This window comes from Ovis aries, chromosome 17 (assembly GCF_016772045.2).
Source record: "Ovis aries strain OAR_USU_Benz2616 breed Rambouillet chromosome 17, ARS-UI_Ramb_v3.0, whole genome shotgun sequence".
Lineage (NCBI taxonomy): Eukaryota > Metazoa > Chordata > Mammalia > Artiodactyla > Bovidae > Ovis > Ovis aries.
In genome coordinates, this window is record NC_056070.1 from 46,115,910 (window position 1) to 46,143,065 (window position 27,156).

A 27,156-nucleotide genomic window follows, 5' to 3' on the forward strand; every position below is an offset into this window, starting at 1 on the left:
ATTTTAAATTATCTTGAAAAGGAGTTTCTGGAAAATCATCCCATCTCTGAAACACTTTGTCTTGATGTCAAAATAGTCTGCATCACAGGATGTCTGCCCAAGACAATCACCAGGCTCTCACAGAAGACCAGCCTCTGCGGAGAAGTGCTGGGGCCAGGAGGAGGTGTGCCTCTTACCGCTGACCCGCTACCACACTGGGTTCCCTACCCGCATGCACGGCCTCATAGGAGCCAGAGCCTTTCCAGGTGTTCGATCCGCTGGCTGCAGGCCTCCTGCCTCGATGGACCCAGAGTCACAGGAGACAAGCAGGGCCCACCCTGCTGCCCACTCACTGAGGGCCTCAGTTTCCTCAGATGTCACAGGGGGCCCCCACTGCCTGTCTCACTTGGGGAAGCCCAAGCCTCGGGCTGCCGGAGAAGTGGGTGCTGCCGGAGCCCTGGGCCCCCAGGACAGCCCGGCAGGTGCACACGGGGCCCTGCAGGGTCCCCAGGGCCCCGTTCGGGTGGGTTCTGAAAGGTGCACGAAGAACTGGAGGTGCCAGAGAGGATGGATTTTCAAACGCAGTGGCTGAGGCTTCACTTGGAGCCGCTGCACCTCTCTCCGCTGATCCTGGCTGTGGCGGGGGCCCAAGTCAGAGGCTGTCATCTCTTTACTGCCCAGAGTTAAATGGAAGAGTCGAAGCTTCTTTTTCTGCCTTCACCACTGCAGTGTGATGTGTTTCTCCCACGATCCCCAAAGCTACACTGATAGGCCTTGGTCACAGCTTCCCCTGCACCATCCTCTGTGTCCTGCAGAGGACAGGCCACGGAAAGGTGACCAGAAGGGTCTGAGAAGAGGGCAAACTCCACTCTCTGCTTTCTCTGAAACATGCCGCAGGAGCCACGGGGATCGGGTGAGCGTGTTAAGAAGGAAAATTCACAGGCAGCAGGAGGAGGAGCGTGGGAGCAGGATGCAGACATCAGCCAGCAGGAAGAGCCTGGGCTTTGGAGCCAAATGACACGTGGCTCTAGCCCCAGGGCCACCCTGGACCAGCTGCGGAGCCTCAAGGGCTCAGCTGAACCTCTCTGGGTCGCCAGGTTCTCACTCTGTAAATGGAGGTGACATCAGGCTACTGTGAGGACCACACGAGCTGAGGTGTGGATGTGATCCAGGAGGCACTGATGTACAAAGCCTATATCTGTACAGTAACCTCCACTATTACTAACAAACTCAGATGTCTTTTCCACTGTTGCTGTCATCTGAAATTCACACCTCAACAACCCATGCAGACACGTGACCTGCTTCCGCAAACAACTTGAAGTCCCTCTGGCCCTGTCCAAGGATGCTGACCATATGGAGCTCAAGAAGTGCTCTCTGTAGGCTTCCCTGGTGGCTCAGTGGTAGAGAACCCACACGCCAATGCAGGAGACATGGGTTCAATCCCTGGTCCGGGAAGAGCCCACATGCCGTGGCGCAACTAAGCCCATCCACCACAACTACTGAGCCTGTGCTCTGGAGCTTGGGAGGCACGACTGCTGAGCCTATATGCCCTGGAGCCCGTGCTCTGAAACAGGAGACGCTGCAGCAATGAGAAGCCCATGCATCGGAACTAGAGAGTAGTCCCCACTCTCTGCAACTAGAGAAAAGCCCACGCAGCAGAAAAGACCCAGAACAGCCAAAACTAAGTAAATAAATAAATATTTTAAAGAAAGCAGTGTTCTTTTTGGAATGTGGTGACCTTTCAGAGGAACCACACTGGCTGTTGCCTCCTAAGACCCAGGGAAGTGGGGAGGGGTGATGTAAGGAGTGACCATAAGGAGCATTGCTATGAAATATTAACCTGGACACACGGAGCAACACATGGAGAGGATGGATAATATGAAATCCAACAGAGGGGCAGGGATGTCTCAGCAGAAAGGGGCAGAGAGATAACAATGCCAGGAGACAAGTGGTCTACGGCTGGATGCCTTGCTCTGGACACGTAGGAGGTCTGCACTTTCATATCCAAGGCTTTTGGATGATCAACTCCTAGGCAGTGAGTTGCGAACAGAAGGGACACATGCCTCTATCAATTAAGTGTTTAATTTCCAGGGTGATATCCACCCGGACCATCTTCTCTCTTACAGCACCCAGCTATGGCTCAAGGCAGCAACTTCCCCATCACCCTGAGCTGCTGAGGGACTGCCCTGAGCAGAGCCCCTCTGTGCCCACCAGCCCACTGAGGACACACAGTGTACACAGGAGACAAACATTGCTGTTTTCCACCAATGTTATGGCAGCATGACCCAGCCTGTCCTGACTGATACACCTCCCAAGAGCTTGGTACTATGTCACTTCCCTGGGACACCAGCACAATTTCAGAGAAAGGCAGGGTCCAAAATGAACTACGATGAAGTTTCCAACCCTAGGTGAGTGAGAGTGAAAGTGTTAGTCGCTCAGCCATGTCCGACTCTTTGCCACCCTATGGCCTGTAGCCCACCAGGCTCCTCTGTCCATGGGATTCTCCAGGCAAGAATACTGGAGTGGGTTGCCATGCCCTCCTCCAGGTGGTCTTCCCAACCCAGGGATCGAACCTGGGATCTCTTGCATTGCAGGCAGATTCTTTACCATCTGAATCACCAGGGAAGCCTAGATGAGTGGACGCTCACAAAAGAAATGAAGTCATAACAGAGAAAAATGAAGCAAGCTGCATTTCTTTCGCTTCTGAGTTTACGATCATTTCTCTGACCACTTTGGAATTTGTGGTCAGAGATTCACATCTGCTGCACCGACACGTAAACAACACTCAACTGTTTATCACTCACCTCATCTCCCAGTTCCCAGGTGGACTCCTTGAGGACAGAGATTACATTTCACCCACCTTACAAGTTCAAGCATAGCGCCTGACATATAGAAAAACCTTGCGTAGGTTGTTCATGGGACACCCCCAATTCCAAGTCAGCTAAAACCACAATCCTTGAGTTTCAAAAAATGATACCGTTTGAAGGTCGCTGAAAGAGCAGGCTGAAAATCTCTAGGGAAGTGTCCTCTCTCTGGGGGATCCTTCCTATAGTGTGACCTCCCAGGGCCTTGGCTCAGCCTGCAGCTTCCTCCTAGTTAATAACTGCAGGTCGAGAGAGTCCAGCCACCTGCAGACTGTCTGTACTCAGGCCCAGAGCTAAGTCTAACCAATGTGAAGGAAGGATGCAGTTCTGAGCCCTGATGAAATCAGTTAAGGGGACGCAGACTGGAGACAGAGGTGGCAGGCCTGCTGGAACCCATCCCAGCCCTCTGTTTGCAGGGAGTCTCTGATGGAGGGTGTGCAGGCCTAAGAACACCCACAGGGAAGATACTGGGATCAGAAACCACACAGTCACAGCCACTGCTTCAAGCAGGAATGGAAACTCAGGGTTTCCAGATCTCCTCATTTTTCAAAAGAACCCTATAATTTTATGTAAACCTTCTCCATTGTTATATATTGGCAAATATTTCATTGTTTTTCCTCTAATACATTGCAGGCTAAAGAAGCCATCCTTCATGGCTGGATTGGATTGTGACTCCACCTCTACCCTGAACCAGCGTAGATGGCTCCTGTCACTGCAGAGACAAAGTCCACACTTAATTCATTTCAACCGTCCTTGCTGTGGCTATGGGGTGTGTGTGTGTGCACATCCACGTGTGTGCCTGCACACGTACACACAAATCTAAACTGTATGGCCATTTCCATAAAGAAACTAGTCATCACAGGTGGTTGATCACACATCATCCTGTAAATGCTTACTAAATGCAGCATTTAGTAAGCTTACTAAATGCTTACTAAATGAAAAAGTCAGGCAGGAGCAACCCGCCTCTTTCAGGGAGTCACTGCAGGATGGAAGGAGACAGTTATGCTTGAGTGGGGCCTGCGAGTCTCCTCTCTCCCCATTCCGTTAGCCAGCTCAAAGCACAAAATAAAATGTTTGCTCCCTGCACCACGAGGACTGTAAAAATTAAACCTATTGCAAGAAAACTAGAAAGGAGTAGCAGGTCCCTGATGATGGACTACTGCTTTATAGCAAATGCAAGAATACCAGGTGTCCATTACTCTGGCAGGAAGCAGGGTCTCCTGTGCTCTGCTGCTCCAGCTCAAGATGGGCAAGGAGGAAGTTCACAAAGGAGTCACGTCGATGGGGAGGTAACTCCCCGGATAAAGGACCATCATAACTGATGAAAGTTAGCTTTTAAAAAAACATAAGCATATAAAGTCTCTGTAAATTTTCCTAAGGGCTTGCTGCAAATTAAGAATTTATTCAAGAAAACCTACTAAAAACAGAGAGGAAAACAGAGAGACTAGGACACCTGGGCTACAATCTGCTCCACTCCAGGCAGGCATGGCTAACAAGACAGACGCCCTCCCCCGGGGCCCAATCCAAAGCCACAATATCTCCCTGGGGCAGACTGCCTGCATATCTCATTCTCCCTAGCACCACGGTGCAGAAACTATTCCAAGTAAGAGCAACCAAGAGATTGGAATTCCTTTCCGCCGCCAACCACAACCCACAGTCTACAGAGTCCACCCGCCGTGTGACCCGCTGGGAACACAGGGACCCGACTGCCCTCCCCCCAGGGCACCCATATACTGTGGTATTAGAGGCTACCTCCCCCACCCAGCACCCCACACTAAAGCTGGGTGTCGATCCAAGAGAAGCAGGCCACTGTTCCCGCACTGGCTCAGGAGCATGTCTCTGAGATCTTTTGTAGACAGAAGGGAAGCCAACCATTAGAATAGAACACTCCAAAGCACTCCCCATGGGAACTGACTTTTTTGAAAAAGAGTTGTGGGGAAGTTCAAGACTAAGAGTACCTGGCCTCTGCAAGTTGTTTCACATGAAGATGAAATCGCAACCCATCTCTGCCCCCGGCCCCATCCCATCCCCACCTCCCCACCCCATCCCCACCTACCCCATCCTATCCCATAGTAGTAGCGGTGCTTGCTATCTTCTGATCCGAAGACCTTGATCACCATGCTGTACAGATGCAACCCTTCTACCAGCATCCACGCAAAGGCACTCAGGAAGAAGTAGTGCAGGAGCATGGCCAGCACCTGGCACGGGGCCTAGGATCAAAGAAAATAAGCTCTCTCAGGGTGTGAGCAGTGCATGTTTGCCGTTGTCTCAACCTCCCTCCACAGATTTTCTGGGGGTGCCTTATGGTCATGTGGCTTTATTTCTTTCTGGAGAGTCATGTTTTGCTTTTCCCGGGGGGAGTGATTTAAGTGGAGCACATGACTCAAGCAGTAGCCAATCAGAACCCTTCCCAGGCACAGTGATTGGTTCATGAGAGGGCAGGGAATTGGCCCGGCCAATCAGCAAAAATATCCCCATCCCTGCCACAGGATTGGTTCGGGGCAGGCATGTGACTGGCCAGGTAGATGGCCTGAGCTCCGGAGTGGGCGGAGCCATCAGCAAGCGGGTTTCCCTCATAGCTCCAGACTTAAGGACCCTAGCCTGGAGCTTATGAAGTAACCTTGGCTCTGCAGCCGGGAGGTGCTGCAGAGCAGAGTGTATGAGGGGAATGGAATTGAGGGGAAGAGAGAAATCAGCATGTGACGTGTCTGTTTTACTTCTCTACTTCAAGGTGTTGGTTACCTACCTGGAGCTGAACAGCCTGAGCGACACAGCTGCTTCTCTGGAGTTTACCCTCAATGGTGTGTAATAAACAGAGATGCTCAAACTATCTGTAATGTCTGCTTTTCTCGGTGTTCGGGGCACTGATATCCAGGAGGCCCACCTGCCTTCTCTCCGACTGGGAGCTGTGCTCCTCTCCTCTGTTCAGAGCATCACGGGGCATCTGGTCCCTCTTGCTCCTAGTGTCACGGGCCACAGCTTCAGGCTCAGCCACGTGGCCTCAGATTCTCCCTGGGACCTCGATCAGAAATTTCACACACCGCTCCCCTGCCCCGCCACCCCGCCCCAGCCCCTATGCTCTCTGTAAGTCCACAGCCACCCAAACCTAAGCTCAGATCAAAGCGCCAGGGAACCAGGAGTCAGGGAGGAAAACAAAGATGAAAACCAAGAACAACCATCTCTGTGGGGGCTCTATGTCCTGTCCTCCCAAGGCCCCCTGGACAGTTAATTCTTAGGGGAAGAAAAAGGAACAAGCCGCTAAAAGGCTGTGTTTTTGTCACCAGGCTCTGTCAAAGTTAGACATAAATATGGGACATATCTATTATTTTTGTGGTCCCAGTATTCACGGCTCTGTGTCTTTTAGGACCAGCTTCCCCTTTCATCTGGGGAGCACCTTCATCCCTTATACACACACACAGAGGCTCTGATGAGACCAGCCACCACAGTCACCTTTCCTATCTGTCACAGAAGTCATCCAATGGGTGGATCACTCAAGCAGATCCACCCACTGGAGCCCTGCCTGGGATTTCAGACACATAGGCTCTGAGAAGGAGAATACTCCCGGGTCCCTGGGATCATCATCTGGACAGTGGATGCCTGGGCCACTTCCCCTCCTGCTCCCATCACACCGTGGGCGCTCACTCCTCTCAGTGTGGCTTGGGCCAGCAGCATCAGCATCACCCAGATGCTGGATGGAAACAGGGATGCCAGATCCTGCTGAACCTGAATCTACATTTTAAGAAAATCCCATGTGATGATCCACAGTGGAGTTTGAAAAGCATCCTGTAGGAGAGAATGAGGCTGGTGCAGGTTCATCTGTCCACAGCACAGCCAAGAACTTCTTAGATGCTTGGTTGAACCCCTAAACCTGCGAGCAGAGGAGAGTGGATCTCTCCTTAGGCAGCAGCCCTAGGACAGGCAGGTGGGCTGAGGACCCTCCTGGGCATAAGGATAAGAGGCTCTGCTGACCCTCACTTAGGGGGATAAAGAGTTCATCTTCCTTTAGCCAAATGTGATTGTATCCCAGGACCACTGATTCATACCGCTCGGGTCTCCTTCTGTCCTAGCGTAGAGCAAGCCCATCTCTGCTTCTCCTTCTCATGAACCAGGCTTATAACCCACGTCAACCATGCCTGGGTCATTCTGGCCTCAGCATTTGACTTACTGTGAGATCTAAGACTTCCTAGCTCCCCAGAGAATTCCCTGCCTGATTCAAAGGGTACAGAAATGTAGGTCTAGGTCTTCACAGTCCATTTGTGGAGAGCACCTGCCCTGGGTAGGCAGAGGAGGGGTGTGGCTGTGTGCGGTCAGAGAAGAAATGGAGAGCAGTGTCTGCAGCAAGACTGCACGAGGTCAGACTTTGGTCAGCACTTACTTGGGCGAGTCACTGTAACCCTCTGTGCCTCAGTCCTGCCTCTGTGGCATCACTTCCTGGGCTTGATACGAGGATTACCTGAGTGAATCTGCATAAGCCCTCAGCACAGCGCCCAGCATGCAGTCAGGGCCATTCCTGTCTTCACTACCAAGACAGATGTGAGCAGGGCGGCCGGTTCATGCCGGTCATCTTCCCTGTCTCTCCCAGAGGAACCACAGCCTGGCTGTCTAGTGGTCTGAATTCAGAGTTGAAACCAGCAGGTGCCACCCCTGCTGATGCCCCCCTGGTGGTGGGAGGAGGGGATGGGAGGGAGGCCCACTGTGGACACATTAGGACCCAGGGGACCCACTCACTGTGCCCGGCTCGAAGCGGAAGCTGATGAGCAGCAGAACCTGGGCCACCAGGACAGCGCAGGACAGGTTGGCGTGGATGTGGTAACGCTGGTTCCGGATGGTGCTGACCGAACTGGGGGCAGAGAGGCACTGGATCAGCTGTGGCTGCCCCCTACTGCTCCTCCAAGGACCACCAAAGAGGCCTTGATAAGCCTGCCTGGGTGCCATCACTTCCAGTTATGAACCCTCAGTGCCTCACTATTACTCCTGGAAATGACCCAGCTCATTCCACAGGCCCTGCAGGACCTGGCCCTTGCCCATCACTCCGACTCAGCTCTTTCCTTCCTCTGGTCACAGACCCCTTTTTCTGGTTCTCCAAGATCCCCAGCCCACTCCATCCTTGGGGTCTTTGCAACAGCTATTACTCTGCAGTAAAGTCCCTCCCTGGGTCTCCCCTAAGAGAGAACTTCCTGAGCCTGAGGGAGCCCCACTTCCTCTCTGAACTGCCCTCAGGGCTCAGACAGTTGTGGAGATGTGTGTTCAGGCCTTCGCATCCTCACTTGTCATCTGCCTCCCCACCCCCGCCCCCAATCAGGCATGCTTTTACTGTCTTGGGTGCAACTGCGTCTTCAGAGGTGACTATAGGCCTGGGTGGGTTGGAGTAGGGGGCGGGAGTGATGGGTTTGGACTTGCTGAGTAAATAGCTGAGAAACAAGGGAATCAAAGCAGGAACATTCTGAGCGTAACACTGAGGCCCCTCCAAACCCGCCTCCATCTCCTCTCACCTGGCTCAGATCCCGCCAGAAGCTCCTGTGTACAGTGGGTACCCCCGCTCCGCCCCTCAGAGTGCCCAGGTCCCTGGTGGGCTGCAGCAGGGGCCCAGGGAAGCTAACAGCCTCCCCTGCCATTGTGGCTAAAGCCCCCGGACCAACCAAACCAGGGACCCCCCCCTAGACAGAGAGTCACCCAGGTGACTAGTGTCCTCAGGGAACAGGGCAGGTGAGGAGAGGTGCCAACTTCCAGGAGGAACCCCATGAGCACCTGAGCACCCCTTGAGACTGAGGCCCATCCAGGTGTGAGTAACACGCTCTCCTTAGAGGTCCAACAGCTCTGAGGGGAGTGTGCAAACCCATCTTCCCAGCTGACTGCCCAGACTCTCGGCTCTGATCTTGTTTTTCTGTCCCAGTCCTGAAAGAGCCATGGGCAGACTTAGCTGCCAGTATCCACTCGGTGGCAGGGGGTTGGGGGTATCCTCAAGCTCTGACCAGACTGATGTGAAGGGGCCCTCCAGGGATCTTACCCCTGGGGCTTCCAGCAGCCCAGCCCCACAAGGATCTGGCTGCTATAATAACATTTTGGGTGGCGAGGGGGCGGGGTTCTCTGTTCTGGCACTCACCTGGTCAAAGGCCAGAAAGCCCTGTGGGCTGGGGACCTTTTCAGAACTTTCCGGCTTAGCTCAAGCCAGGTGCCCTCCAATTCGACAGCCCCTCCTCTCTCCTCCGTCTTTTCCAGCACCCCACAGGCCCCCCACACCCCAGATCTCAAAACAAAATGTATTTGAGGAACAACCATCCACCTGTCACACACCGTGTGCAGAATCTAAAGGGAGGCCAGCATTTGCTGCCCCACCCCCACCCCCAGCCCAGTACAAGTGCCAGAAGGGAAATCGAGGTGGGCAGGGGTGGCACTGACATTCGCACGAAGCTGCCCAACCTCCTGGGCCCCGGGGGAGAGCAGAAGATGACTCACGAGAGCACGGCGAAGGTGACCAGCGTGACTGCCAGGCAGAGCACGGACAGTGAGCAGCCGATGTAGCTGATGGACGAGAGCGCCACCTGGTGTCCGCGTGTGAGCTGTGCGGGAAGCAGAGCGGAGGTGGTCAGCCATCTGGTCCAGGTCCTACAGGGGAACTGGCCCAGTGGTTAGTGCCGCCCGAGCCGGACTGAGGAGAAGGGGTAGAGTTCAGGTTGGAAAGGGTTCCGGGCTAATGCACAGCTGGCACCAGGTAGTCATCGGGCCGTTTTGAATTGGTGGTGACTGACAGTCCCTGCCTCTGCCAGATACCCTGCTGTTGCCATCAAGAGGGCGAGGCCTTTGATGTTGGCTCTTGGTTCTGTACATTTCAGACGCTCCAAAAGGCTCCACCAGTCACTCAGATTCCTCCACCTACCAGTCTCTGTGAGCCTACTGCCTACCCCTCCCCCACCCATCCCCATGCAGCCTGCCTGCTCTGTGCCTCCCTGTCGAGAATGTGACATCCACAGCTGCCCGGGAGATGCAGTGTTTGCTTAAGAGCCTGACCCATAGGCCCTGGTTCAAGTCGCAACATGCCCTTGTCCTCAGTCAATGACCTAGGAATGAATTTAAACATGTAAGATGCTCAGAGCAACGTAAGAGTTTGCTATTATCCCTGATGTCAAATACAGCATAAACAAACTCAGTGGGTTAAGTGGATGCAAAGTCACAAAGGATGGTGACAGAAACCACAGCTCACTTAAGAGACCAATCCAAGACTCCAGGAGCTAGGATCTCAAGGACACACACATTTGAACCTGGGATCCAAGAAACTCCGTGCTCCCTGAGCCACACAACCGGAAGACCAGCTTCCGGCAGAGGTCGCTGCAGTACACTTCCTGCTGGGGCTCATGGCTCCTCCACCAGCGTCAAAGACCCAGCCTGGAGTTCGTTCTGCATCTGTGTCCAGCCCTGGACATCAAGGACCCTCCAGACTTGTCCAGGACACCCAGAACCTTGACCTCCAGCTAAACTACCTTCTTCCCTGTTCATTGGGACCTGAGCATGCATGCTAAGTCACTTCAGTCACATCTGACTCTTTGTGACCCCATGGACTGTAGCCCGCCAGGCTCCTCTGTCCATGGGGATTCTCCAGGCAAGAATACTGGGCTGGGTTGCCATACCCGCCTCCAGGGGATCTTCCCAACCCAGAGAATGAACCTGCATCTCCTGCATTGGCAGGCAGGTTCTTTACCACTGAGCCACCTGGGACCTAACCAGGAACAGGAGGAAACACTGAGATCTGTAAAATGGCTGTTGGCCAGGATGCGGGAAACGCTACAGGCACAGGAGGCCCCACCAGGAAACGTAAGTGGGTCGCAAGGAACAATTTGGGAGCCAGCAGGTCTGTGCCTGAGGACTCATCACTCAATGGGGTCTACTTCCTTCAGATTTGAGTCACTCAGCTCATCCCCAGGGGTCAGGAAACATTTCCGATCTCTGGTTGAAGGGAGGCGGGGGAGGCTGAAGCCTGGACCCAGCAGCCCTAGACGTCAAGGCAGGGCCCTTGTGAGCAACTCCTATCTTTGCAGCACGGCAAGCTTCCTAGGCGGGTGGGGCCACTCCAGCAGCCTTCCTTCTCAGTAACATCACAAGATCTTGAATCCTAAACTTCCCCATCTGCAGATGGAACACACGGTGCTCCAAGTCATCAGATCCCCTAGGAAGGCGAACGGAAATATATTCCTGGAGCCACGCTCCCACACGGTATCACTCAACACTCTAATTCCTGTGAGATGTTGTCACTGGTCTTCTGTGAAATGACGTTTCTGGTTTTAGATAAGTTTCAGAAAAGTTGCACTCTCTATCTGCTTTTAAAGATGTTTTGGTGAATATAAGCAATCTAAGGCTTCTGAGAAATCCTACAGGTGAATACACACACACACACACACACACATATATATATATCTATATATATATAGCAAGAGAGAACTGTGTTAAACTTGGCATTTCTCAAACTCTTTGGGGGAGGGGAAGAGAGTACGTCTTTAGAAGCTCACTTCAAGTGAGCTTTTGAGAAAGGGAAATGAAAACCCAAAGAGGAAACACTAACATTATACTGAATATGTCATCTTTCCTTGCTGTCTCATAAGATAATAGAAGTGTCTTGCCATCGTTACAATGATCCTTGCCTAGAGAAAGTGTGAAGTGTTGGTTACCAGAGTTTATAGACATCAGCAGGCCATCAACTGTTCTTGGAAACTGAGGTCGACCTCAGCAACGCTCACTAAATTGAAATTAACTTAAATGACCAGTGGAAATGCCAGCAAATGAAATATACCAGCATGTCTGTATCAACAAGGTAGGCTGGCTTTGGTGACACGCTCACCCCACTGCCACTCGGAAGTCCCCTCCCTAGTCTGGCCCCGGAGCACAAGTTCTGTGCATGGAGTCCTCTGCACCCTGAGGTCTCAGGTCATCCCCCTCCCTGTTCATTGCTCTACTGCCCAAACATCTCACATCCCCATAGTGCAAGCATCCCACTCTCTGACACCAGTCACATTTCACGGGGGAAGTCTTCTCTCTCCCCAGAGAGATGGGAGGCTCTTTGAGGACAGAGCTCACGCTCCTGAAACTTCCGCTGCCTGATCACCCACAGCTCTGAGAACAGCAGGTACTACTGAGAATGAGGGTTCATTTGCTGAAGGCTTCAGAGCAGAAAGAGCCCTCGAGTCTATTCCCGACTCCCCCACTGATCCACCATAAGATATGTATTTAATGTACATCACTGTGTGTACACCTCTTAGAAAAATAATGAAACTTGACCTCCTCCATTCACAGAGCCCTGGTGAGCTTCCTGTGGGCTCATGCGAGGTTCACTGCACAGCATAAAAGCTTCCAGATGTGAGGGCTCTACCTGGCCAGCCACACTCACTGAAATCTTTACCTGCTTTCTGCACACAGGCTCTGCCTAGTGCTTCTGATAAATGAGAGTCCAGCCCTAGCCTCATACCCACAGCTGCCCCGTACTCTACCATATGCCCTGCAGCCCCACTGTCAACCAACCTGTGGAAAAACAGGAAGTGTTAGTTGCTCAGTCTGATTATTTGCAACCCGATGCAAAGAATTCTTTGTAACCAGGCTCTTCTGTCCATGGAATTCTCCAGGCAATAATCATGGAGTGGGTAGCCATTCCCTTCTCCAGGGGATCTTCCTGACCCAGGGATCGAACCTGGGTCTCCTGCATTGCAGTAATTTATTTTTACCATCTGAGTTACAACAGAAGCCCTCAACCAACCCTATTATCAACCAAGTCAACCATCAACCCACCCCACCATCAGCCAACTTCACCATCAATCAACCTCACCATCAACAACTTTATTATCAACCAATTCTACACCATCAACCAACCCCACATCATCTGTCAGTCTCACCAGCAACCAACCCCATCATCAACTAATCTCACCATCAACCAACCCCACTGTCAATCTACCCCACCATCAGCCAACTCTATTATCAACCAACTCAACCCATCAACCAACCTTACCATTAATCAAAACTCACCATCAACCAACTCTTCATCACAGCTTTTACCAACCCCACCAAAGCCAGCCTTAAGCCAACCACAATAGGGAACACTTTAAAAATGAGATAAGGCTCCTCCATTGAGCAGAGCTATCATCCTGGTTGCTGCTGCTGCTGCTAAGTCACTTCAAGTCGTGTCCGACTCTGTGCGACCCCATAGACAGCAGCCCATCAGGTTCCCCCATCCCTGGGGTTCTCTAGGCAAGAATACTGGAGCGGGTTGCCATTTCCTTCTCCAGTGCATGAAAGTGAAAAGTCAAAGTGAAGTTGCTCAGTTGTGTCTGACTCTTAGCGACCCCATGGACTGCAGCCCACCAGGCTCCTCAGTCCATGGGATTTTCCAGGCAAGAGTACTGGAGTAGGGTGCCATTGCCTTCTTAGCCAGTCTCAAAATGCTCATACAGAGCATAAGGCAAGCTATTAATATATTGGAAGGTCATACTTGAAACGGCACTTGCATGATAAAGCAAGCCTATGAGGGGAAAATAAGAGGTGATTAGAAGGACCTTTGAAAACCTCTCAGGTCCCCTACAAGCCATGGTCTGTGCAGGTAACCTCATACATCATTCTTCAGCACAGTGGTCTGAGTAACACTGAGGCAGACCACAGGAGGAACCTGCCTGCAGAAGTCGGGGTCTTCAGATTTTTCTTGTTTAAAACAGCTGTCAGATCCACAGAGCAGAATGTGTGTGTTGGTGTTGGGATAATCTGAGAGACTCTGCTTGCCTGAAGGGCTTACTCCCCCTCTCTTTTTATATAAGAGCTTGATAACTTTAACGCATGTTCAGCCCACTGGTTTGCCAGTGTGTTAAGTGAACCTGTGTTAAACATGGCTCCACCGTAAGCTGCCAACAGCCTGTGCCTTGTGAAGTTGGACAGGAGGGAAAGTGGGCTTCACACTGGCCCCAACATGCAACCGGAAGCAGACAGAGAGGACAGGCAAGGACCTCCTGAACCGGAAGCAGGGTGCACTCTGGTGGTGAGGTCCATGGAGACAAGGGTTGTCTGTCTTGCTCCTGTTCAGATCCCCAGCCTCTGACAAGGACTGGCAAACTCTAGATGTTCAAGAGATGAACCAAAGATCAGATTCACCTGGGGTCATGAAGCATTCACAGCAGACTGGATGGTTAAGATGGGGAGAACAGAAGTGCCTTTATTGGGCATCTACTGTATACAGGCACCAAACCAGCAGAGGAGGCTGTGAGTGGCATCCCGGTTCTCATGTTGAAGAAATGTGACTGCCCATCACTGCACAGCTGGCGAGGCAGTACTGGACTGACCCCAGATGGCCTAGACCCCCATCGGCAGCAAGCATGTATTAAGCACCCACTGAGTGCCAAGCCTCGGGCTTAACCTGCAGTAGGGAAAGCAAATAATGAACAAAGGCACAAACAGATACTGATAAATACATGAGTGAATAAATAAGGTCACTAGTTCTGCGCTTGATCAGGCTTAGATGGAAATAATCAGAGGCCTTGCTGGAGGTGATTGTCGGGGACGGGAGGGGGTACCTAGACGTGAGAGTCATTCCAGGTCCTCTCTCTCCCCTCAAAGCTCATCCCCACCCAGTCCTGTTGGCTCCTCTGCTAACACTAGGCATACATCTCTCCTTATCCTCAGTTTCCAGAGCCTCTGTCTTAACCTCCTCTACTTCTTGGACTGCCTCGCAGCTCCCCGACTGCACACCATCTTCAGCCAAGTCTCCACTCAGCAGATGTGGGTCTGAGCTCACCCACCTCCTGGGTACCCTTGCGCCCAGAATGAAATCCTCGTTCCTGCCTGGGTCTGCAAGCCCCCCAGTGCTTTGTCCCGCCAGCATCTGCCTCACCGCCTTACTCACTTACTCTTTCAGGAGGGTCCACACAGGAAAGGAAGGCCTTCCCAGGAATTCAGCAGAGGGGACTGAACATAGGAAGTGGGGGACAAAGTATGGGAACCCTCAGAAAAGGAGATGATGGGGACAGTCCCCAGAGAACAGCCACAGCAAGAACATCTGCCCTTGTAGGGTGGGAAGGACAACAGGAGGGGGGTGATGTGAGCAGAGCTAAGACCACTGAAAAGCTGGAAACACAACAGGCCTGTCCCCTGAGCTGGGGTCACGGAGGGAGGGCGGTACTGCGGGAGCAGGGACCACGGAGGGGCCATGGGCGGCATAGGAGCATCTGAGCAGAGAGCAGACGGGTATCACTTCATGCCTGCCTCTCATTGGCTGGGCTCGGCAGGAAGCCAGTTGTCAAGGGAACCTGTGGCCAAGCAGAGTGAAGGACAAGTGGGGACAATCTGAGAGCATGCAGCCCACTCGCTGGGTCAGCCCGGCTGCAGATGCTCTCAGCCCCTCACTGCTCCTGGACCCTGCATTCCGTCAGTTTCCCCTGCCTCCATCACCCCACCTCTGGCTCTTTGCAAGGCCTGCTCTGTCTTGCCTTCTGGTCTACCTTCTGCTGGGACCCAGGCTCTGCTGGAGCCTGCCCCTCTGCTGGTCCCCTCTGACCCTGGCTAAACCATGTGCCTTCCTTCAGCCCTGGACAGGAGGAGCATGTGGCTTGCTGGGCAGCCGAGGTTTGACAACAGTCCCTGGGCTTAATCATCTGTGGGTTTCACTAGCAACACCTTCTGCACGCAGTCCAGCCTGCAGGTGACTTTCACTATGTTCCAGTGATGGAAATGAGACCAGAGCTCCAAGCTTCTTGGCTGCTTGAAGGGTACTATCGTGGGCTACAGGGGTGCACTGGTAGGGGAGAAACCCTACCAGATGCACGAAGACTTGGGTCCATGTCTTTAAAAAGGTGTCATCGACCTGCCTTCCTCAGGCGAGTCACCTCATCAGAAGAGTCAGCCAGGGACTAGGACTAAGCCATTTCACTCCCTTGTTACCCAGACCAGGCCCCTGGGGCTGTCTTAACCATCTCCACTCAGTCATACAGCTGTGTACCAGTCTGAGGGTGACTGGGAAGACAGTAACTACTTTAGCTTTTCAAAAAAAATGAGTAATTTAATTTAGGGCAATGTTTGCAAAGGAGAACAGAGATGCCACAGGATGATGGTGTTACCCAGGTATTAATTAAATCACAGCCAGAAGCCACCTGCCCTGGTTAAAGGTCACCTGGGGAAGCCAAGGCCACGGGCTGGAGGAGCTGCCAGCAGAGGTTGCAGAGACAAGGCTGTTGCCAGGAAAGCTGCCTGAGGCTCAAGGAGAGAGGACGGCACTTGGCCTCACCCCTCCCATCTCCTGCCAGGGCCCCAAGGAGTAGTCGGCACTGGTCAGCCCTAGGATGCTGAGTCCAGCAGGGGGACGGGTGGGTCTGAGAGCAAAGGCCCAGGATCCAGACATGCCTAGGGTCCTGGGGATTGGATCCCTCCTGCATATAGCCCTGGGCAGCTGGGCCGTGGGAGTCAGGGAGTCTGTGCCTCTGCCCCTGAGCCTGCCAGCAGGGCTGGGAGGCTGCCAGCTCCCAAGATGCTAACTGGAAGCTGTGTGATCTCCGGCTTTACATGTGGGGGTGGGGATGGGGTGGGGACTCAAGACCGAGATTGCAAAATACACAGAGCAACTGTTGCGGGAGGCACGTGGACGATGGGATGACACGGAGCCAACACACCAGCCACCCCGATGCTCGCTGCACAGAGGCGAGGCCGGAGCAGACCTCCCCATAAATGGTGGCTTCAGGCACCTACGAGAAGTTCAAACCTTGGGCTGCTCTACCCAGCAAGTCTACTGCGGTGATTTGTCCTACTGACGCACTTGCAGTGCCGGAAAGGGTGTCTGCTCACAGATATTTATTGTTTGCAGCAGCCAAAGACTGTTGTCACCTGACATGGATCCACAGAGGCTTAGAGAAATCCCAGGGTTGAGGGTGGGGGAAGAGGGGGACCCAGTGGTGAAAATGAATGAGGCAGGTCCACATAGACAGAGATGAAGCAGTCGCCAGGATGTGCTGATACGTCTCTCAAAAGCACAGACTGGTTTCTACAGCACACAGCTCTGTGTTTAAGGAACAGAGGGTGACACGGAGACTGTCTCTGAGGTGACAGAGTCGGCCCTGCTCTGGGCAGGGGGCTGGGAGACATGAGAGGGGATGGGGCCCCCGAGCTCACGTCCATCTTCTGTGCTATTTAGTGCATTTTCCCAAGTAGCATGGCATCTTTACAGCAAACATAGCCTGAGAAATTGGCCCTGGCTTTGTCTCAGTCCTGCAAGGAGTCCTCGGGCTCCTGTAGGGCCCCTCACCCCTGACATGGGTGGAGGGAACTTCTCCAAGAGGATCCCCTTTCCCACCACCACGTGGTGATCCATCATGTTTATGACAAAAAATGCAGAGTGCACCCGATCTGGGTCAGAACGCACTTCAGTTCCCAGCTCAGTCCTCCAGCCCAGAGCTGACCACCTTGAATGGCTATAGAACCCTTGGGCTCTCTGCCCTGCCTTCTGTCTCTCCCTCCTGTTGCCCTCGCTCTGGCAGGTGGGCCGCAAAGTAGTCTTTTTACCTCGAGATGGAGATGCCCCCGGCTCCACCCTGACTCCACCCCTGCATCCTCACTCCTGGCTGCTACCCTCACCACCCCTTCCCCCAAGGGAGTGAGCTCTCCCTCCTGAGGGGGGTTCGGAGACAGGAGCCCTCGGGATCCCACTGTCAGCTCCCCCTGCAGCTCCAGATCAGAGGTTTCTCAGAAGAGTCTAGGATAAATAAAGCAATGGCTGCTTTTCCTCTAAGGTAGTAGCCTGGGTCTGGTTGAAGGACAGGAGAATAATTAAATTTGCCAGGAGGGGCTGCTGAGCCCACAGCGAGGCACTGTCCCCAGGACAGCAGGGTCAGGTTCATGGACAAGCTGAGCTCCCCGAACATCTGATCCCTCCTCCTGCAACTCTTTCCCAGGTTGGCCCAGTGCCTGCATGCCTGGGGTTCTAGGGGGAGAGATGGGTGACAGGCAGTGGCCCAGCCCCAGAGCTCAGCCAATATGCCCACCCCAGAGAGGCAGCGAGGCGAGGACTCAAGGAAAGGGCCCTGGGAGCCCTGGAGGGAGGCAGGAGGGAGAGAAATGGGAGGGGTAGAGAAGAGGGGAGGGAGAGAGATGGGGGGACAGGGGAGGGGGGAGGGAGGAGGGGAAGAGATGGGAGTGAGTAGGGGTGGGGAGGAGGGAGGAGGGAGGCACTCTTCGCAGTCCCCAGTGCCCAGCTCAGCACCATCCCAGGCTCTCAGGCTCCATGGAGGGTGCAGGGTCAGAAGAGGAAGTTCCTAGTCCACACACAGCCTGGAAGGGCTTGGCTGGTGAATCTGCAAAAGGGAGAGAGCAGGCGGGCTTCCCTGGTGGTCCAGATGGTCAAGAATCTGCCTGCAATGCAGGAGACCTGGGTTCGACCCCCGGTTTGGAAGATGCCCTGGAGAAGGGAATGGCGACCCACTCCAGTATTTTTGCCCGGAGAATCCCAAGAACCCAGGAGCCATGGGGTTGCAAAGAGTCGGACACAACTGAGCAAATGACACACAGGCACAGAGGGCAGGTGTGTCAGAGCCCAGAGGATGAGCCAGGACCAGTGGGGGCCTGTCAGCTCCCCCTTTTGCTACATAACAGACCAGGGACCTGAGGCGTGATGTAGGGAGACTTTCTGGATCCATAAGAGAAAGGCATTTAGGACAGCCCCCTTCTGTGGAAACCCACAGGGTGAGGCCTTACACCCTGGGAGAGAAAAGGGCAAAACAAGAGACTTTTCGGCTCCCTCCTCCTACAGGACTCCCATTAACAGGGAAATAGTAGTCTGGACTCTGTGCTCAGAGCACAGGACCCTGCTGTCCTTTCAAAGAATGAAAGGAGAAGGACGACGCTGGGACATGTGCTCTGACACTGCCATGTAGGGAGGTCTAGGGTCCCCAGGCTCAGGGCACCCCAGTTCCCTGCCTACTCCTCTCTGACATGGCTCCACTGGCCACATCCCAGGCGGGTGCCACTGCTGACATCACTGCAGTCTCAGTCAGCCTGAGTGCCTGGGGGGGGGGGGTGCTCAGAGCTCAGTACTCATGACTCAGTGCTTGGAGCTCAGTACTTAGGGCTGGGTGCTCAGAACTCAGTACTCACAACTGGGTGCTTAGAGTTCAGTTCTCAGGGCTGAGATGCATCTGACTTCTACTACAACTCCACAAGGAGAGGGTCCCCACTCATGTCACAGGCAGGTAAGCTGAGGTTCAGAGAAGGCACTTGCCCAGAGCCATGCAGAGTGTCGGGGGATGAACCAAGCATTCAACTGACCAAGAGACAGAATGGGGCCGCTGCTTAGGGATAGAGCTGTATACAGTAGGTGCTCATCAGAGTAAGTGATGTGCACACTTGGAGACATCACTTCCTGATGGTGAACTGAGCCCTCTGCTAGCACCAACTAAATCCTGGCCCAGTCTGTCTCTGATACACCCACCAGGACCACAAATACAGCTCAGAGAGGGGGCAGTTCACTAGCCCCAGGCTGCCTTATAATTAGGTTCCACCCCACACCCACCCTGTGCCCTCCCTGGCAGCCAGAGCTGGGGGCACGGCCTCAGGTGGCTGCAGCCCAGGCGATCCTCTAACCATTGGCCAGGGCGGACATGGGCCCTCAGAGATGGGGGAGGAGCTCTGGTGAAAGCAGGTGCCCCCACCCACCACCACTGCAGCTCCAGTGTCAGGAAGGCGTGGTGTGCCCTAGCCATGCCCTTCCTTTCCCACCAGTGGCTAGATTTAGAAATGCCCAGAAAAACCTGGAGTTTGCTTCAGGACATGGACTCCTCTGAGTCAGAGACCGCAAACACCATTGCCCTCAGAGAGGCAGCTTATATAAATTCATGAGGCCATCTGCGAGCTTGCATACATAATAAACAAGCAAGACTATTCTTCCAAAAAGAAACGTCTTTATCTTCATTTCTTTTCCTAAAGTTCCTCTTAGTAGATGTCATTTCTCTTCCCTAGAAAAGAATAAGCAGCGTTTTGCTGCCTCCCTGAAAGCACAATGCGAACATGACGATGAATGGCCCCTAGTGTGAGGCAGGCGATAGGGAGTGCTGGGGGCTCTGGAGAACTGCAGTGCAGACCCCTGCCTGCAGGGGCCATGACTGCTTGCTCAGGAGTGGAAGCTCTCTGTGGTCAGATCTTTTTTTCCTTTTTTTTTTTTTTTAAAAAAAAGAAAACTAGAAATCCAAAATTTTAGATAATAACTGAATTTTGAAGTATCGACAAATGACAAAAAGGGCATCATTAAAAAGTCTACAAATAAATGCTGGAGAGGATGTGGAGAAAAAGGAACCCTCCTATAGTGTTGCTGGGAATGTAAATTGGTAGAGCCATTATGGAGAACAGTACGAAGATTCCTCAAAACACTAAAACTAGAGCTACCATACGATCCAGCGATCCCACTCTTGGGCAAGTATCTGGAGAAAACTATAATTCACAAAGGTACGTGCACCCCTAAGTTCACCACAGTGCTATTTCCAATAGCCAAGACAAATCAGTTCAGCTCAGTTCAGTTGCTCAGTCCTGTCTGACTCTTTGCGACCCCATGAATCACAGCACGCCAGGCCTGCCTGTCCATCACCAACTCCCAGAGTTCACCCAAACTCATGTCCATTGAGCCATCCAGCCATCTCATCCTCTGCCGTCCCCTCCTCCTCCTGCCCTCAATCTTCCCCAGCATCAGGGTCTTTCAGACAAAGACAAATATCATGAGATATCACTTATATGAGGAACCGAAAATATGATACAAAAGAATTTATCTATGAAACAGAAACAGACTCATAGACATAGAGAATAGATTTGTGGTTGCCAAGGGAGAAGGCAGCTGGAGGAGGGAAGGACTGCGAGTTTGGGGTTAGCAGATCAAACAGTTATATATAGGATGGATAAACAACAAGGTCCACTGTATCACACAGGGAAATAAATTCAATATTCTGTGATTAAACCATACTGAAAACAAATAGGTATATATGCATAACTGAGCCACTTTGCTGTATAGTAGAAATAAATACAATATTGTAAATCAACTATACTTCAATAAAATATTTTTTTAAAGAAATATTGACAAATGGGGGACTTCTCTGATGGCTCAGACAGTAAAGACTCTGCCTGCAATTCAAGAGACCTGGGTTCAATCCCTGAGTTGGGAAGATCCCCTGGAGAAGGGAATGGCAACCCACTCTAGTATCCTTGCTTGGATAACCCCATTGACAGAGGAGCCTGGTGGGCTACATTCCATGGGATCGCAAGAGTTGGCCATGACTGAGCGACTAACACTTTCATTTTCATGGACAAAAGGGCTAACCAGATCAGGTCTACCGGCCAAAGTCAGCCTGCAGACCACGGGCTGTGACCCCGTCTTAGGAAACTGCTCCTTCCCCAGGCTCCCTGGCTGATGGGAAGGTGAGGGGGCCCCTGGGGTCCAGTTCTCCCAGGGGCACCTGTCCAGGCACAGAGCTCCTGCCCCCACCCAGGATAGATGCCCACACTCAGGCTGCTCTGAAAGAGCCCACAAGGGAGCCAGGGGCCAGCGCCCTGGAGAAAGTCTGAGCTGTGCTTCGTGGGCCTCCAGCACTCCCGCCAGTTCTGGGCTGTGCCCACCACCACCTCACCTTGGGCATCACCAGGTTCATCCATTACCATGACTGTTTGTCATAGCACAGCTTTCCCACAGTAGACAGCAAGCCTGTGCTCCGAAATGCAAGCCTCGGGTGTGGATCCCAGACACAGGAAGGACTGAATTCCCCCTAAGGCAAGATACCTTCAGCCTTTGTTCCAGTTTCCCTGTTCTCACCTCCTCCAAATCCTGCCTGTTCTGATTTCCCTGCCTATAAATTCCATTCATAAGTCTGACACTGCGGTTACCGTGGTTTCAACAAGAAACCCACCTGCCCCTATCCCCAGACCCTGCCTGGACCAGCCCACCTGAGCAGCCCGACAGTGGGAGCCTCTGTTCCTCGGTCCCCGGCGACCCCTGCTGGTCAATCCTTGGAGATGAGGGAGGTTCTAGCATCTGTGTTTGCGCACCTGCAGTCCCTATGCCTGGGAATCGGGGTTACAGGCTAAACCCACATGCACTCAGCATTCCAGCATCCAGGGAGAACACTCTGTGTTTCCCTAAGCTCCTCTCCCGTGTGGAACTGACTCCCTCATCCACGCACTTGTTCAGCCACATGGCACTGGGAGTCAGGAAGGAGCCCTCAATGATATGCTCTCAGTCTTTAGCAACTGCTTCTCCAAGCTGTGAATTGTTACTCACTCATTTGGGATCATTCCACACAAGTGCATCAATGGGAGTGTATCACACAGGCCAGGGTTCAGCCCAGTTTCTCTTGACTCTTATTTGACTCACTCGGGGAGGAAAGGTCTTCCAAGAGCCAACCACCAAGGAGGAAGCTGGGTGGGAGAGGAGCCAGGAGAGACAGACAGAGAGAAGGGCTCACAGGTGGATGTAAGCTTGGAGGAGAGAACCTGTCCAAGAGCCTGAGACCAGGGCTGGGAGGCAGAGCTTAGGAAGATTCAGCCTCAACATCAGGAAAATAAAACCATCTGTGCTGCTTTTACTAATTCTCCAAAAGCACCACGGATCTGGCATCTACTTGTGATAACTGCCTTGTTTTTTTTTTAAATGTTCATGAAAATGTTCATTTTTAGCATGGATAATTTTAAACCATTTTCAAATCGACCTTTCCTGGCAATGAGTAGACATGATTTGCTTCCACGAAGACACCCACAGGCTGTCTAAATCTGGCATCGCTGCTGAGTAGGGATGGATCTGTAATCACAGATGCTGTGTGACCCTGGTTTCTTAGTTTCCTGGACCGAGCTCCTCCCTTCCATCCTCTCCCACCCACAGGCACAAACACAACTTCCTGCTGAGTGTTGGGAGCCCCTGCCCACTCCCACTGCTCTGCAGACCTACCCACATCATACAGGAAATTAGATTTAGTCCTTGGTATTTTAAGGATCGGTGTTTCCCAGGTGGCGCTAGTGGTAAAGAATCTGCCTCCCAATGCAAGAGACACAAGAGATGCGGGTTTGATCCCTGGCTGGGGAAGATCCCATGGAGGAGGGCATGGCAACCCACTCCAGTGTTCTTGCCGGGAGAATCCCATGGACAGAGGAGACTGGTGGGCCACAGTCCATGGGATTGCATGATCTGACATGATTGAAGTGACTTAGCACGCGCACACACATGTAACGGATGAGGAGGAAGAAGCTCTGCTTGTGGGCCATCCCTGGGCATGGCCACCAGCCTAAGCTCTGGGGTCGGAGAGCAGAGCTCAGTTTCAGACTCTGTCCCCAGGTGACCTCAGGCAAGTCCCCAAGCCCTCATCTGTGATGGTGATGGTGACAGGCCCCACCCCCCACGGCAAGGTCCGAAGGAGGCAACAGACCCCGAAGCGGTGCCTGTCATCAGCAGGCACCCAGCTCTGTGACCCACCCTTGGACCACAGCTGCCTCCAATGACTCCAGAACTGCCCTTGTCAGGGGAGCACCCTGAAGACCCCCCTGCAGGGCAGAACACTAGCCCTGCTGACTCTGGGTCTGCTCAGCCCGCAGCTCACTGTCTTGTTTGTTTCCTGTGTCCCTGGAACTCCTCTCCCCAAAGGCAGTCTCACTAGCTTCCTCTGCATCTAACTTCGCAGCGGGGATCTGTCCGACCCCCTCCCTTCAGACCCCAATCAAGATCACCCAAGATCACCCATCTCCACCCTCTAGTGAGCACACACTTGGAATCAGACTAACCCCAACCCACCCTTCATATCTGTAATGATCGGCCTGGCCATTTTCACAGGACGTGAACACAAGCTTGACCTGACTTTTACAGAGGAGATGGCTGCACCCAGGGTCTATTCAGAGAGCAGTCTGGAGCCAGTAAAGCCTGAGCTCTACTCAGGTCCCACCTGGACCTGTGGAGCCTAGGTCAGCATCTTCACAAGACCCAGTGGTCCCTGAGCACGTGCAGTTCAGGCTGCTGGTCTGTGGGCATCGGACTGGGCCAGGCCCACCTCTGACACGTGGCCTGGAAAGGATAATTAACGACACATCTAAACAATCAAGAGTTTTGTACAAAACTAATCTCCAGTTTTTCTCAATCAAAAAAGGGGCAGCAGCATCTGCATCCACAGAGGCTGCCTGGTCAGCTGGGTGAGGGGTCTCAATTCACCTCGCCCCCACCCTCCATGACGCCCCCCACTCACACCACTCTCAGCCCCCTGGACATTCAGGTCTGAAGCCCCTGGCACCTTTCCTGGGAGCTGCACCAGCCCTGGCTACTCCTGCTCCGGCCTTTGCATCTGCTGCTCCTCCACCCGGAGTCCCTTCCTCCCTCAGGGTCTCTGCCCATCACCCCCAGCTCAGGAGGCCACATGGGGCCACCTCTGTCTTCCCACCTTACCCTACCATGACTGCCTTCACATGCTGTGTCTCCATCCCCACTCAAGATCTTGAGCACTGAATTTTCTAGAAAAAGGCAAAGCCTAGGGGTCACCTGGAACTCAGCAATTCACTGATGAATGGATGGATGACAGGCTGGGCCACCCCGGCCTCTGGGCCTCACTTTCTCCACCTGTCAAGGAAGGGGGCTTGACCACCGGACCACATAGGTTCTGCCTGGAGGCAGCACAGTGCCTCTTCCAGGAGCTAAAGAGAGTGGCTGGGTTTTCCCCATGACACCAGAGGGACGCTGAGTGAGCCATGAGGTTCAAGGCGCTGGCAGGAGGGAGAACAAAGGGGCGGTGTGGAGGACAGAAGGAGGGGAGTGAGCCTCTTGGAGGCCGTGCTTCTCACTTTCTGGGGCCTGATATGCTAAGAGACATGAGTGGTAGCAGAACCTGTGGACCAGGACAAGCAAGGGAGGCAGAGAAAGGAACCAAGTGGATGGACCACTAGAATGGGTCCACCTCTTGCAGTCAAAGTAGCTGATGCTTGGGTCCCGCAAATAGGGACTTACCCTCTCCACTTCAAGGCGCTCTTGTTGTCTTATTTCATTTTTCTTTAAATCACTAGCAGTTGCCCCCGGCTGGTCTCCCCAGCTACCATTGGTTCCCGACCCAGCATGCTCCCTGATTTAGGATCAAAGAACTGAGGTCAACAAGAGAAAGGGTTTTGACTGAGCAAGTGGGAAGGATGGAAACAGAAAGGGAGGAGCACCAATCAACTCATCCCTAAATGTCACACCTTTAAAAAAACATTCCCACTGGGAGTGTTTGGGGCTCATACCTGATGGACAAAGATTCACCATGATGGGTGCTGGGCGGAGAGGTGGGCTCATGCCCCTCAGGCCTATGATAGAACCACCTGCTCTGAACCTCTAAAAACTCACCACCCAGAGGACCCAGACCCGTCAGACCTGGGCTTCATTTCATCAGGATTCCCAGGCAAAACCCAGAGGCTCTTGGTGACTCTGTCTGATGGGGTTGCTCAAAAGTCTGCTAACCCAACTCTCACCTGATGCTGCATCACAAGAGCAAAGGGGGTCGTCTGTCCAGATAGACAGCATTGGGCATGTACACGCGTGGACTGTGCAGGGGGTGTCAGGCCCCCCCACGTTCTCCGAGGGATCGCCCGGAAGTCCTCTCCGGAGTCTCCATAAGTAATTCACAGTCTGCTTGGAAAACCCATGATGCGCTTTGCAAACAGAAAACTCCCCATGCTCACTGCCCTCCCTCCATGATACACCAACCTCATCTATTCCTGCCTCCTGTCCTCTGCACTTGCTGGTTCTTAACCTGGAAGATTCCTCTCCCAGGCCTTCTAGAGACGAGCCTCTTCTGGCCGTTCAATTGTCACTTCCTCTGAGACACCTGCCTCCTCCCCACAACCTCCCTCCTCCCCATCTGCCATCTCTTCCATCCTTCTCCCCAAAGGTCTTCCTAAACTTATTGCTCTTTGAAATTACCTATTTAGTTGCTAATTTGTTTATGATCTGTCTTTCCCACTAGAATATAAACTACTCCAAAGCAGAAACGCATGGCTTTTCTTGTTTACAAATGAAACTCCAAGCCTGACACCTTAGGTCCCTGATGGGTATTTGTCGAATGATGGTGGATGAGATTTCGATCCTTAGGTAAACACCGCTTGCAGCCTGGATGTTGCTATAGAAATCTCTCCTTCCCTAACAAAACTGGTATAATCGTGGGCTTATCAAATATTTGCTGCCACCCAATATATGCAGCACCTGGACTACAAAACCTCAGGAGAATAGAGTCTGTTCATAAACAGACAGACCCAAGAATGGATGTGCCCCGAGAGAGTGGGTCCCTGTTACTGGAGGTGGATTTACCAGAGCGCCTAGCAGGGCAGGTCATATGGCCAAAGAGACTCACCCTGCGCTGGCATCTCACTTCCCAGCAGCATTCAGCTCTGTTGACGAAGGAGGAAGAAGAGGTCCCTACCCAGCTCTTGCCTCACTATTCTGAGAACTCTGTCCCAGCATCACCCAAAATCTTCAAAAGGAGCCAGGAATTCAGAGTCATAAATAGAATTTTTCAATTTCCAAAACACAGTATGGGATGAAACCAAACTTGTCTCTCGGTGCCTGGCCTGCTCTGCTTCTTAGGAGATCCCAGGAGGCATCCCATCACCTCGCTGCTCTCCCGCCCCCGCCAGGAAAACTCAATTTCCTTTGGGGCCCTAAGAAGCCAAGGAAGCCATCACGCGCAGGGACCCACTGTGGTTCAGAGAACCCCATCCCAGGGCATTTGCAATTTTGTTTTGCCTTTTCAACAGCAGAAATTTATTTCTCACAGTTCTGGAGGCTGGAAGTCTGAGATCAGAGTGCCAACACAGTCAGGTTCTGGTGAGGGCCCACAGACTGTGGACTGCCAAACTCTCTCTGTGTTCTCACATGGTGGAAGGGGGCAAAAGAGCTTTCTTGGGTTTCTTTCATAAGGCTACTAATCCTGTTCATGACCATCACATTAAGTATTAGGATTCCAATGTGTGAATTTTAGGGGGACATAAAGTTCATGCCATGTCATTATCCTTGTTGTAATTATTCCATCTATGACTGTATAAGATTTTATCTGGTATAGAGTTGGTGGACATTTGGATGATTTCCAGATCTGAGTTATAAGTAAAGATGCTGCGAACACTTCTGCACATAACTCTTGTCATTTCTTCATTCCTGTCTGTAGAATTGCTCTGTCACTGGGCAAGATATACTTTTAGTAAGTCTAAGGTCTGGCCCACCTAACATCTGTCTTGTTCTGATATAAACACAAGTGTGGGGGAGAGAAATGGGGGGAGGGGAGGTAGGGAGAGGCAGTTTGAGACAATATTCTTTTTTATTAGTTAATTAACTGTATTA

The 27,156-nt window shown here is 52.6% G+C and overlaps 1 protein-coding gene across 2 annotated transcripts in view; it reads right to left on the minus strand.

Moving 5' to 3' along the window:
- Nucleotides 1-27,156, minus strand: part of ADGRD1 (adhesion G protein-coupled receptor D1) — a 176,458-nt gene that overhangs the window by 24,551 nt on the left and 124,751 nt on the right. For both annotated transcript variants that reach the window (XM_004017305.5, XM_004017304.5), the window contains 3 exons: nt 9,300-9,403; nt 7,572-7,683; nt 4,900-5,053 (listed from right to left, as the gene is read on the minus strand). In XM_004017305.5, coding sequence (XP_004017354.1) covers nt 4,900-5,053; nt 7,572-7,683; nt 9,300-9,403 — 370 coding nt within the window. The remainder of the gene's footprint in view (nt 1-4,899; nt 5,054-7,571; nt 7,684-9,299; nt 9,404-27,156) is intronic.